Consider the following 13610-nt stretch of genomic DNA (forward strand, 5'->3'; position numbering starts at 1 on the left):
ATATTCGAGATTTCCCTTTGCCTATCCCTGTCGAGACATGTCATCAGAAACAGTAATTCAAAATCTCAATGACTTATTCACCACATACGGCTATCCTTCATACATACACACTGATAGAGGGACCAGTTTTCTATCAAAAGATGTCAAAGATTACTTATTGTCCAAGGGTGTAGCAACCAGCTCCACAACACCTTACAACCCTCAAGGTAATGGACAGGTGGAACGCTACAATGGAATAATTTGGAAGACAATCCGTTTAGCCCTACGGTCCAGGAACATGTATACTTCTCACTGGGAAAAGGTACTCTTAGAATCACTAAGCAGCATTCGCTCGCTTCTCTGCACGACCATCAATTGCACACCTCACGAGCGAATGTTCATCCTCGTAATTCCACATCTATGACAAACTTGCCATCCTGGCTGATCAACGCCAAGGAGGCATGGATGAAGACCTTTGTAAGACGCAGTAAGCATGATCCTGAAGTTGAAAAGGTAGAAATTATTCATTTGAACCCTCATGTCGCTCAAGTAAGACTTTCTGATGGAAGAGAAGTTTCTGTCAACATTCGTAGATTGGCCCCGGTAGGTTCCACTACTGGGAGGGAAGAATGATATGATAATCATATGTCATGAATCAGTTGTTTGAATTATCCTAAATCATCAGAAAGTTTGTTATTTTATCTCAGTTTATTTTAGTCAATAAAAGCCATTATTCTAGCTCTTCAATGGTCTCTATTTATTACAACCTTCAAGTCCAAAATTATTCAAATTGAAATCCAACCACAGCAAAACACTGATAACAGCGCTTAAGAAATGATTCGTAAGCTCTTACAAAGAAACTCCGCGGTATCCGGAGAAGTTCCTCTTATATTGTTCGCTTTAGTTCCTTATCAGTATTGAAGCTATGCGTATGAACGTTTTCCTTCAAGTAAGTCACAAACAGTTAAATGTGGTGACCGGGGTGGCCAATCTAAAAAATCACTTCCACGACCAATCCAACGGCCATGAAGTTTGTCATTTAGTAATTGCTTGACATGATTTGCGAAATGAGACGGAGCAACATCTTGCTGGAAGATTGCTTGATCCATTTCTGGTACTATCAAATGAGCCAAGACTACTGCAACGGAGTAAACAAATCAGATAGCTCATGAAAGTAGTTTTTATAGGAATCGAAATGGTAAAATTTTCAATATGCCGCCATTTTGTTTCTACAAAGGTTAGGGAGCTGAAATTTTCCCAGAATATTCCTAGAACCTACTTTGTAAACTGTGTAAAATTTAATAAAATTCGATACATGAATGGGCACGTAATATAAAAATTAAACCTCTTCGTGGGACACGGTGGATAATATATCACCTGGTGAGTGTTAATCTAAAGTAGATAATTAGTGCCATCTTTCCATTTTTTAGAAGATTACTTGCAAAGCACACGGACAACATGATATAGTATTAATTTTGAGAAATAAGTTTGAAACACTTATAGGATTGTGACCTCATAAACATAGTGCTTGTTGTTGCTGGGCTCCGGTGGCTCGATGTAGATTGTCCTCTCACTCTGATGCGACTCATCCAGCTCCAGCAGGCGACTGTCCACCTCATCGTTCTCAACCTGAAATTAATTACAAAACTATGAGTTAGTAATACTACTACTAACTTAGTAGTAACTACTGAATTCAGAAAATAAAAGACAAACCCGAGACCAACTCTTCAATTGTTAAACTCTTAGACTCAACTCACAATTACTCGACTCGACTCTAGTCGACAGCATTTGTTTCCAAATGGTGAAACTCAGACCAGTCGATTCTAGTCTCCGCGACGTCACCATTTGAAAACACATGCTCTCGACTAGAGTCGAGTCTTTTCTCGACCTGAGTCGCGTAAGTGTGAGTTGAGACTTAGGCCCGGCTTCACCAGGAACTAAACGCGTCGTTACATAAAGCGTGAACTATAGTTAGCCCTCAACTGACAAAATTTGATTCACGCCGTTAGAGCTAATGTGCCGTTATAAAGATAACCGGCCAAATTTGGTCAGTTAATATCTGTTATCTGTCGAAACAGGTTGGCTGCCGCAATGTTTAAATGAAAATCACCCCCTGGGCCGCAAGACATAAAAATGCACATTACTCCAAAATATAAGAATATTCATAATATTGCACAAAAACCTTCATGAAACCTCAAATATTAAAAAAATAATGAGGATCACCGGCTATTCCCATGGCCTACAGAGAATGTACTCATTCCCATAGGTCATTTGTATTGCATGCATTATTCATACATCAGTGTGAAGATAGTAATAATATAAATGGAATGTTGATTGTTCAAAACTAACCTAAAACTTCACCAATAACCCCTAAAATAACTTACAGATCAAAAAATCACTTATGCCTTCATAGTTGGATTAAAATTTGATGACTACAACTTTTTTGAAAAAAGTTGATATTATTTCCTATTGATGAATGATATTAAAACAAATTTTGAAGTGTTCAGAACTAACAACTTTGAAAATCACGACTATCTTTCTCTGTAAACAAACCGAGAATAGGCAGAAACTGAAAACAGACTTCAATAGTCTGTGGTAATAATTCTACATGTCACCAAGAGATGGCGTTCGAATGAGTGAAAAGGCAATTTTATTGATGTTGTAGTTCTGACACTGTGTTACTTGTAAATATTTGAAAAACACTTGAAACCCTACTCCAAGAAAAGTAAGTATTACAAATATCTTGTAAATATTTGAAAAACACTTGAAACCCTACTCCAAGAAAAGTAAGTGTTTTTCAAATATTTACAAGTAACACAGTGTTAGAACTACAACAGAGCAATTTTATTCTCTATATGCCACATAATATAAACGGGACTTGCTGAGCAAGCCTGACCGACATAGAAAGCATTGAAAAGAACGCTGCCTGAGGATCAAACGTGGATCCTCACGGCCTGTGGCTGATACTTGGCTGAGGAGCCTGCGTATCTCACGACAGCCAACCTGTTAAGAAAAAAATGGCGGCGTTCTATTTACTGTCATGTTGAAAGTAGTTTGTTGAGGTTATATGTTTCAATTATCATTATTAAGAATAATTTATTTATTAGATTAATTCTTAATAAGATTGCTTAAATGCGTTTTCTCACTGTTCGTGAATGTTGGGTCACTTTCCTTTTTCTTTTGTTAGCTTTAGGCAACCCAACATTGACAGAATGGCTTGGAGACATCTCTTTTCTTCTAGCTTTTGAACTTTGATTAGTCCCAACTAGAACTATTATTTACCAGAAAACGATTTTTAGAAAAACTATTAAAACACTATAGCCAAAATTTAATTTACTAAATTATACAACTGCACTATAAATATTATCAATTGCTAAAATTTGTAGGCTAATCTCTACTCAATTGTGGTTTCGGAATCTAGTTGGATTTTCTAAGGTTTTACACGCTTACAAAGTGAAACAAGTGTCATGGTGGCTTCCTGCCACTTTGATCCACTCTAATCTCTCGTTTAGTAATGTAGCATTAGTTTTCGTTGGTGAAATCAAATTTCTCAATCTTTCATTAGTCATTCAGTTAGAGTTAATTGGAGATTACTAATGAAGCGTTAACGGGAATTTGGTGAAACTCACCCTTAGGTCCAGTTACACAAAAGCCGGTTAAATTTTAATCGGGTTTAATTCCACGAGAACCAATCAAAAAGACCTTCTCCTATTGGTTCTCGTGAAATTAATCACGGTCAAAATTAAGCCGGCTTTTGTACAACCGGACCTTTACTTAAACTCAACTTGAACTTGAACTAACTTCAAACTGTAGGTAGAATGAGATGAGTTGGTCTTATTTAGAAGGAATTCTAACAGGAATCTGACTCTATACAGTGACAGTCTCTTCAAATACCCTGTACCTACACACACCCAAAACATGACAATTTTTTAAATAAGTACATAATCATTCAGAAATTACTGCCTTTTTTACTTTCCTTGCCCTACTACCAAAGGTAAGGAAAGTATTGCTTTCCAAAAAAAATAAAGGTACCTTAATTTCAAATTTTCTATACGTTTCAAGGTCCCCTGAGTCCAAAAACATGATTTTTGGGTGTTGGTCTGTGTGTGTGTGTGTTGTGTGTGTGTGTGTGTGTGTGTGTGTGGTGTGTGTGTGTGTGTGGTGTGTGTGTGTGTGTGGTGTGTGTGTGTGTGTGTATGTGTGTATGTCTGTGAAGACGATAACTCCATTCCTAATCAACCGATTGACTTGAATTCTTAAACTTAAGGTCCTTATACCATGAGGATCTGACAATAAGAAATTCAATAAAATTGAATTCAAAATGGCGGAAAAAATTGCGGATAATTACTAAAAAACCATGTTTTTCACGGTTTTCTCGAAAACGGCTCTAACGATTTTCTTTAAATTCATACCATGGATAGCTATTTATAAGCCCTATCAACTGACATAAGTCTCATTTCTGGGAAAATTGCAGGAGCTCCGTAATATTCTTGTGAAAAATTGCGGATAATCACTAAAAAACCATGTTATTCACGGTTTTCTCGAAAACGGCTCTAACGATTTTCTTTAAATTCATACCATGGATAGCTATTTATAAGCCCTATCAACTGACATGAGTCTCATTTCTGAGAAAATTGCAGGAGCTCCGTAATATTCTTGAGAAAAATGGCGGATAATTACTAAAAAAACCATGTTTTTCACGATTTTCTCAAAATAACTTGACCGTTTTTTTTTCAAATTCATACTCTCTGTATAGTTATTTATCAGCTCTATCAACTGGCATGAGTCTCCTTTCTGGGAAACTAATGGGGGGTCCACCCCATCCTTGAGAAATGGACTTAGTAACCTCCTTCTCGTGCATGAGGTAGGTAGGTAGAGCAGTTCATAAAAAGAACACATAGTCGAAATATTTCATCTGTAGAACAGCTGTTTTGACGACTTTGAAAAAATGATGACTAAAAAAATCATCGAATTTCACAATTTACACAAAGGAAAAAGTACTCTGAAAATAATTATATATACACATATACAAAAGTCTGATCGTAGTTTCAAATATGAGCAAGGAAAGTTGTGTGAGTGTACCACACCAGATTTTTTCTTCTTTTCTTATCTCAAATTTTATTACTTTTTTGTTTTTTTCTTTTCCTTCATTGTAAATTTCGTCATATTGAGATGTTTATAGGAATCCACCCCTTTTATTCTATTTTAGAAGTAATTATGTTTTCGTAACACTCGGCCCCTGCGCTTAGGTATCAACCTTTTCAGGGACCTTCATTATTTAATATTACTACTATTTTACTTTTAACTTATTTTGTTAATTGCCAATTGTATTTATTACATTATAGACATATATGCATATTGTTATGAAGGAAATAAACTGAATAAGAAATTTGTTATTTCCCAATAACAAATGAGTCTGTGCATTTTAATCTTTTTTTAAAGTTACAAATTTCTAAATTGAATGAACAGTTTGAAATTCTCACAACACTTTTGAGAAACTTGAACAGAGAAACATTTGAACAGTTTTCAATAGTTAAAACACTTGAGCCTACTAGTGTACGAGGGTTTACGCGGAGGACCGTGGTTATTACGACGGCTACGAAAGGTGGTGTAGGTTGGGGTCGACCATACTTCGAACGTGGTTCAGCGACGACTACTGGCTTCAAGTGGGCAGCAATCCTTCCGATAAATAAGATACAGAGATTTCCTCTAAGGAAACGAAGGAAAGAGGAGGTAAATCGATTACGAGCGACAAGCACAGATCTGTACTTTAACCATAGTGTTTCAACAATTTAAATTTGTTTTGTACAACAGCAGAAAACTAGTAAGTGTTTCAACAATTTCAAACTGTTCAAGAGAACTAGAAACTAGTTTTATTTTTTTTTCAATTCAATTCAATTTCATTTATTGCCAATTAGAATATTCAAAACAGAATTTGTTACGGCATTATGAATCTCTAGTAAACTGAACTTCATCATCGTACAGAAGGGTGTGAATAAAGTACAGTAATATTATGCTTTTAGACTCTACTTTCAATTTGATGTTGTTAAAGTTAGTTCAGATACCTCACCAGAAAATGAAGTATTCTGAGTCGGGTACTTGTGCTACATGTAAATCGTCTTTGATACAGTCTGACTATTTAACATATCTATTATATGCTAAACTTGAATTATTACAATATTTTATTTCTTATCTAAGCTTAAGTTATTGATTGTAGTTTTACACTAGTGTTACCTGTATAGATTAGGTACTCTTTCCCCGCGCACGGATCAGCAGTCCATGCGGGGAAATAATTATTCCATGATTATTCTATTCTATATTGTACCGTGTTTTATATTGGAATAAAGAAATTGAATATGATTTGGTCGTCAATTGATCTATCAAGCTCTGCCATTTGTCAATGACTGAACTCCCATCTTGATCTCAGGTTTTGTTCAAGTTTTTACATTTTGTCGCAATCTATCGAGCAAGAGCTGGTCATGGATTAAGACAACTGAAAACTGAATGACTACTTTTAAGGGAGGGCCGGTTTCCGAGCTTGGGATCTATAAGTTCTGGACTTACAGAGTCCAGGACTAAAATAAGCTCTCGGGTCTAAATTGACTTTCTGAGTCACGATTTTATCTTCCAAACTCCGGAGTCTATCAAGTTCTCGACTTATTTGAGTACAGGACTTTAACGCATTAAACGTGAGGGAAATTCACAATATTTTGCTGTTGTATTGTTGGCATTATAGCAAAACGGAAACAGCTGATTACAGCAGGACAATTCAAATGAGCATGCTCTCCAAGCTATATTGTAAAAATACGTTTCGATTTCTTTGCAGGCTTATTCAAAGCAAAGCCTTTGGAAGGTGAATGAATAAACATTTAATTTTACGTTATGCTATTATTGATCATTGACTCTAACCAGTGATTTTGGAATAAAAATTTCATTAGGCTATTGAGTTTGAAAACGTATTTGTTTTGAAAAAAACTGGAGTAATAATTTATTATTGTTATTATTATTATTAATATGTTAAATATGACATTGAATAATAACATTCAGATTGGAATATAAATTTTAAGGCAATCCTTGTATTATTTTGCTTGAACATTTTTAGGTTATGTTACAGACGTAAAATGAGGTTAGTTTCTTACGCATATTTCTGATACAATTTTATTCCAAAATGAACTTGCAAACTATAAATTATACATTTAGATGGACTAATCCAAATAATTGAGGTATTCCATGATGTCTATTTGGCTTTTTATCTACTCCAAAACAATAACTGAATTGTGTTTGCTCAGTTAAGTCTAGAACTTGAATTTAAACCCTACCCCAGTCGAGGGTTTAAAATCACGCTGTTTCAAGTCCTGGACTTGACGATTTTTGATAAATCCTTGACTCGGAAAGAGGCGAGAATCTGATTCAAGTCCTGGACTTATAAGCCCTTCACTCAGAAAGCGAAATTATAAACTCCAGGGTCTAACATGATTTCTAAACTCCAGAGTCTATCTAAGTCCTCAACTACGTTAACGCTCTGACTCGGAAAGCCAATTTTCTGACTCCAGAGTTTAAAGCCAGTTAAAGTCTAGAACTTAGCTAAATCCCGAGCTCGGAAACCGGCTCTTAGTATCTCACTTGTATTCGTCTAAGCCTCACTCCCCTGCGCCATCCTGTATCTTCGAAGAAGCAGAAATATAGATCATAGAAGACATGAACTTACATTATTCAAAAATAATTAAAATTAGTACATAATAAATATATAACCATCCTTGGTAAATTCAGAATATATGTGAACTCAATGAGTTCGGTAGTTCAGGCGTGATGATGCGTCAAACAGATAATCTGAATCTATCTTCACAGAAGAAAGATAGATCGATGTTTCAACGAATTCACCTTCACTACAACAAAGAAAGTTCAGTGTTTAGTTGAATAATTGGATTTAGTACCTTTTCAGTGCACTCGTCGAAAAAAGCGAGACCAGCATCCATGTCTGACACGAAAGAGCGCTCCTCTATGAATCTGATGAACATTTGCGTGCGCATGGTCATTGTGAAGAACTTGTGGTAGGCACGGTCGCGCGAACGCAGGAAACCTAAAAATCCAATCAAATCAAACTTTATTCATCACAAATATAATTTATTATTTTTCATTTATAATGTAAACATTACAATATGGTGTGCCAGAGAAGTATGTTGGATTGGTGCAGGAGATGTACAAGGGAGCCATCACTCGAGTGAGAACCAGTGTGGGAAGGACCCAAGAGTTTCCTGTGCAAGTTGGCCTTCACCAGGGTTCAGCACTTAGCCCATATCTGTTTGATCTGTTCATGGATGTCATGGATGCTGCAGTCAAGAAGCCAGCACCATGGTGAATGCTATTTGCAGATGACATCGTGCTCTGTGAACCTACCAAAGATCAGTTGGAAGAAAGGCTGGAAAGCTGGAGGAAGGCTTTGGAGGAAAGGGGACTGAAAATTAGCCGATCAAAAACAGAGTACATGGTATTGGGAAACAATGATGGGCTACCCTTACAGCTTGAAGGAAACCAACTCCAACCAGTTGCAAGTTTCAAGTACCTGGGTTCAAGTGTACAGAGAGATGGAGGGCTTGATGTAGAAATACAGCATAGAATAAATTGTGAATGGATGAACTGGAGAAAATGAGTGGTGTTCTTTGTGATATGAGAGTGAATTGTCAAATGAAGGGAAAAGTGTATAGATCAGTTGTGAGGCCAGCTATGATGTATGGAACAGAAACATGACCCATTTCAAAGAAACAGGAACGAAAGATGGAAGTGACTGAGATGAGAATGTTAAGATGGATGTGTGGGGTTACAAGAAGAGATAAAATAAGAAATGAATTGATTAGAGGCACTGTAAAAGTTGGACCACTGGGAAAGGAAATGCAGGAGACAAGGATGAGGTGGTTTGGGCATGTACAGCGACGGGAGGAGGATTATGTTGGACGAAGAGTGCAGGATTTGGTTTTGGATGGTGTGAGAGGATGAAATCCTAAGATGAGGTGGGGAGATAGAATAGCGGCTGACTTGCGGGAGAGTGGTTGGAGGAGAGAGGAAGAATTGGATAGGGCTTTGTGGTGAGGCAGACTAAGAGAAAGGAATGCCGACCCCATTTAAATGGGAAAAGGCACAGCCAAAGAAGAAGAAGAATGTAAACATTACAATATGATGATCAGTGTAATAACACATGCATTACGCAATGGGTTTTCAAAACATTACTATAGAGTGAACTTTATGCACCGACTTGAAGATTATAACACGGTTTCAGAGACGATGCTGACGTCACTTCTGCTGAGATTCACTTCATCATTGGTTTTATTCATAAGGAATGCTGACAGACAGTTAAGGCATAGAGAAACAATAGCGTAAGTGAGATATCCCATGGTATAGGGCGTTTATGTCGCAACCTTTACTGTTATCCCAAGCCGATTACTGTCGATTATTGTTGATTTTTACTGTTTTGACCGGGTAAAAGTGTATGAACGGCACAATATGAGAGACTACCAGCGACATGAAGCTTCACGGGAAAGAACAACGTGGGCTATCGGCTTGAGATAACAGTAAAAGTTGCGACATAAACGCCCTATGCCATGGGATATCTACTTATGCTATTGTTTCTCTATGGTTAAGGTTAGTGATTCCACTATAGACTATACACATTAATGGAATGGAATCGAATTGGATTTTTGTGTAAATACCTCATTTTAATTCCTTCTAGTTATATTTCTCGACCTATATAGTGAATTTAAAGATTACCAATTAAAAACGAATATTGAATGAGATTTGGCAGCTTTAGTGATAGGTGACCCATGAAGGTTTATCACAGTGCACACCAAGCCATGCTACACACCATAACCGCCTCAATAATGCAACAATCTTCATTTGCTTTACATGTTATTAGTAAGCGATTTTAGATTATTACAAACAAAATAAGTTATTCTTGTAATTTTTTGGTTATTCAAGAAATAACAATTTTAACGGCCGCCATTTTGTTTTATGAATTTGAAAAAAAAATTGTTGTAGCTCTGTCTAGTTGTCATAAATGATTGTGCAGTTTCACTTCCGTATGTTCAGCCATTATTTCGAAAAAAATGTGGAAAAAATAAAATGGTGGCAGAGTGAGTAACGGCGGAGTTTCAGACAGTTTAAAAATGATATTTAGATATGTTTTGTACCCAGGAACAATACCCCAGAATATTGGTAGGGAGTTCGGAAACACTGTACATCTATTCACCTAATGTTATTTCAATCTTTTTACCATATAGGCCAATTGACCAGTTGGTTGATTTCTAAGGCTAGGCGTACACTAGTTAGTCAAGACAAGACAAGACATGATTAGAAACATTTAGTCACAACACTTCACATAGTTGCTTATGACGCAACTCACACTGATTAGTCATTGCAATTAGATGTCTTCATAAGCAACAATGTGAAGTATTGTGACTGGTCTTGTCTTGACTAACCGGTGTACTCCTAGACTTACCTAACATGTCTGCAATGTGATCTTTGCATGAGTGGTTGTAGATAGAATAGTGTATCAACAGTTTTATAAAGTAGTCGTGAGATTTTTAAGACACGCGCTCGCTCGCCAGTATCTTACAAGCTGCTATTTCAATACAGAGTTGTAATTAATTATAACAGAGATGTGTTTTAATTATGTATGAATATCGAATGATAAACTGATAATATTATATTTTGATAAAGGTAAATACTGTATAATTATAAATGAGTAATCATTTCAGAACATATAATTATTCAATAATTATGATTATTGGGTAATATTGTGAATATTTAAAGTTCGGTAATCAATTGATTTGGGTTTCTATATGTTGTTTTCCGATAGATGAATGGTGAATTTCTCACCCTGTAGGTCGAATAGAGAGTTGGTGTCAGTAGTTCCAATTGTTGGCGCCTTGATAATAGGAAGGAGATATGATCGATATCCCTTCAAAATGGTTGCCATGAAACGCAGGAAAGCCTCCTGTATTTCCAACTCCAACATTTGCTGAAAACAAAACAAATCAAAATTTAATATCAAAATCAGAAATAATCTGTCAATCATTTGTACTATTAGTTGAACCACCTTCCACGTGATATAGAAATATTTCTTACTCTAAATTTCTTACAAAGAATATCTGAAAAGGATAGCCCCAGAACGTCATAAAAAAAACTCCATCCAATTTCAAACAGAAGGTACTTTCCTGTTATGAGTAACTCCCACTAATATAGATTATTTCATGGCTTACTCCAGTGTCCTAGTCTTCGACAACGCTCTGATTCGGAAAGCCATTGTTTAGTTCAAAATTGGTTCAAGTCTACAACTTACATAAATCCCGAGCTCAAAACAGATCCTTAAGCGGGGTTTACATTAGTAAAGCCTGTAGTGTTTCTGTACAGTACGCGTCCCAAAGCTTTACCTCCGTGACTTTGAAACAGCATATAGGCAAAGTATGGTTCGCTAGTTAATATTTACGGCTTTGCAGAAACATCAGGCTTCAGAGACCATAGATCCCTAGATGGAGGAAGCTCCCTACATACAGAGATTCTTCATGAATGAAAGAGGTACAACAATGTAAGAGCATGTTCAACAAATGTCAGCTGATGTTGTGCCAGAGAAGAATAAATAGGTGAAACAATATCTTTACTTCATGGTTGTGCTAAAAGGACATAGCTCCAAAAAGCTCCTTGTGTATCTTTTCGGATGCAACACGTTGTTTTTGAGAAGAAACAGAAGAGCGTCTGTTGCTTATGGAAAGATACATTTTCAAAAATGTTCTATGTTTTTGAACGGGTAGTATTGTAGTCTAGTAGCCCTCCGCCGATAGGCAAAGCTTCAGGACCCGGACTGTACACTGAACCATTTTCATAAAACCAACACATCTTCAGCTGTCATCAACACGAAACTGCAGTCCTGTATTAATGTCTAATAAATGTGGATGTGACAAAATAAAACTGTGTTTTTTCAATATTATGGGAAAATTCCACAATATCAATTTTCATCCAACAAATTTTATTTCAACTGTACATTGTAATTTGATGAATATGTGACTCACTTCTCTCCTTTTGAGCTGGAAGTCCTGATCGATGGTGGTGGTGTCCACTGTCCGATCACTGATCGCCTGCTTCTCCATGAACAAGGCCAGCTTATGGTAGATTCGCTCCAGACTGTTCCTCAGCACTCTGGTGGCCTTCTTCGGCAGCAGTTTTATGGTCAACTGCCGCTTTTCGTCACAACTACAATTAATTAAAACACATAAATCAACACAGTTGTATGTACATCTACCGAGTGGCCCATAAGTAGTTAACCCGCAGTTCTGTTGATAATTTTATGTTTATTGTTTGTTTATAGAATAACAATGAACACACTATCACAAAAAAAAGATCAAACCTAATCTTAATCTAAACTGTACTAATCAGCTGTGGAAAACAAACCTAAACAGCTGTGGTTTTGTTTGTAACAAATTTCTAGCCTCAACTGACTTATGGGCCATTCTGTATATTGAGATTCAACTTTTGAATCAGTATCTGATTAACATTGCTTTGTTATCCTTGCCTGTCATTAAAAAAAGCAGATATTCCATCCTTTTCACACTAACTCCACACCGTTTACATATTGCCAGAAATGTTTGTAGGCTATGTAGAAATATAGTAAACTATCAGTTTAATCTATACATTTGCACAGAACACCCCTGGTAATTTGACAATGATGCGGAGTTAGAAAATGATTGAGTTTTCTGCTTTGTCTGGAAACGAACAAGAATAGAAAAACAATGTTAATCAGATGCTGATTCTATTATGTGAATCTCAGTATAGTTTCCTTTAATAAAAATATCACAAATCATTAATACTACCAGTGGTAGGGTACATATGGAAAAGCTTTGAATTTGCATTGTGTTGAGTTAGGATTGATTGACAAATAGATCAAAAATGATGGATAATGATTTGATTTGATTTGTAATACCGGTCTTGCTTAGTCGAACAAGGGCCATGAATGAATAAATTGATAATTTAGAAAATCAGTCAAAAATTCCATCTGTTCGTTAGCAGCGTCAAATAAATGGAATTTCGCTTTGCTCATTCAATAATTCTACTTTATGCAATGAGAAGTAGGTAGAAGCTATTAAAACCATGACCTAAAAACTGACCTAAAAAGATTTAGACAATCATATCATTACTCAATTATGCATATCAGAGCACTGACATACCCAGATGTTTTGGTGAAACTGTAATTTTCCCAATATTCAAGAACGGAGACTTATCAAATGTAGAACATTATAGAGAGATTTATTTTGTTAACTCCTTCAGTAAATGGTTAGCTGGAGTACTGCTTGGAAGGCTAGGAAAATGGGTGAACTTGAATAATATAATATGCGAATATCAAGCAGGCTTTAAGAAGGGATATTCCACGGTCAACATTCCATAACCAATCACAGAAGATGAGATGAATCACAATAAAAAATCGTCCAACGACTGCGATTATGACAAAAGCAGACTCGTACGATTATTGTAGTCAACCACTCTGGATTAGTGACAACGGCGCCATTGAAGACAATGCAAAGCAGGCGCTCTACGACTGGATTATAGTGGAAACATAGAGGTGCGTACAGATATACGCGCCTCCAACA

General features: G+C 36.3%; 1 protein-coding gene across 3 annotated transcripts in view; it reads right to left on the bottom strand.

Annotated features, from left to right (window-relative positions):
• Window positions 1–13610, bottom strand: part of LOC111050922 (DENN domain-containing protein Crag) — a 136478-nt gene that overhangs the window by 81936 nt on the left and 40932 nt on the right. For all 3 annotated transcript variants that reach the window (XM_039435679.1, XM_039435678.1, XM_039435677.1), the window contains exons 9-12: window positions 12039–12219; window positions 10849–10990; window positions 7914–8059; window positions 1492–1608 (exon numbers count right to left, since the gene is read on the bottom strand). In XM_039435679.1, coding sequence (XP_039291613.1) covers window positions 1492–1608; window positions 7914–8059; window positions 10849–10990; window positions 12039–12219 — 586 coding nt within the window. The remainder of the gene's footprint in view (window positions 1–1491; window positions 1609–7913; window positions 8060–10848; window positions 10991–12038; window positions 12220–13610) is intronic.

This window comes from Nilaparvata lugens, chromosome 9 (genome assembly GCF_014356525.2).
Source record: "Nilaparvata lugens isolate BPH chromosome 9, ASM1435652v1, whole genome shotgun sequence".
NCBI classification, from domain to species: Eukaryota; Metazoa; Arthropoda; class Insecta; order Hemiptera; family Delphacidae; genus Nilaparvata; species Nilaparvata lugens.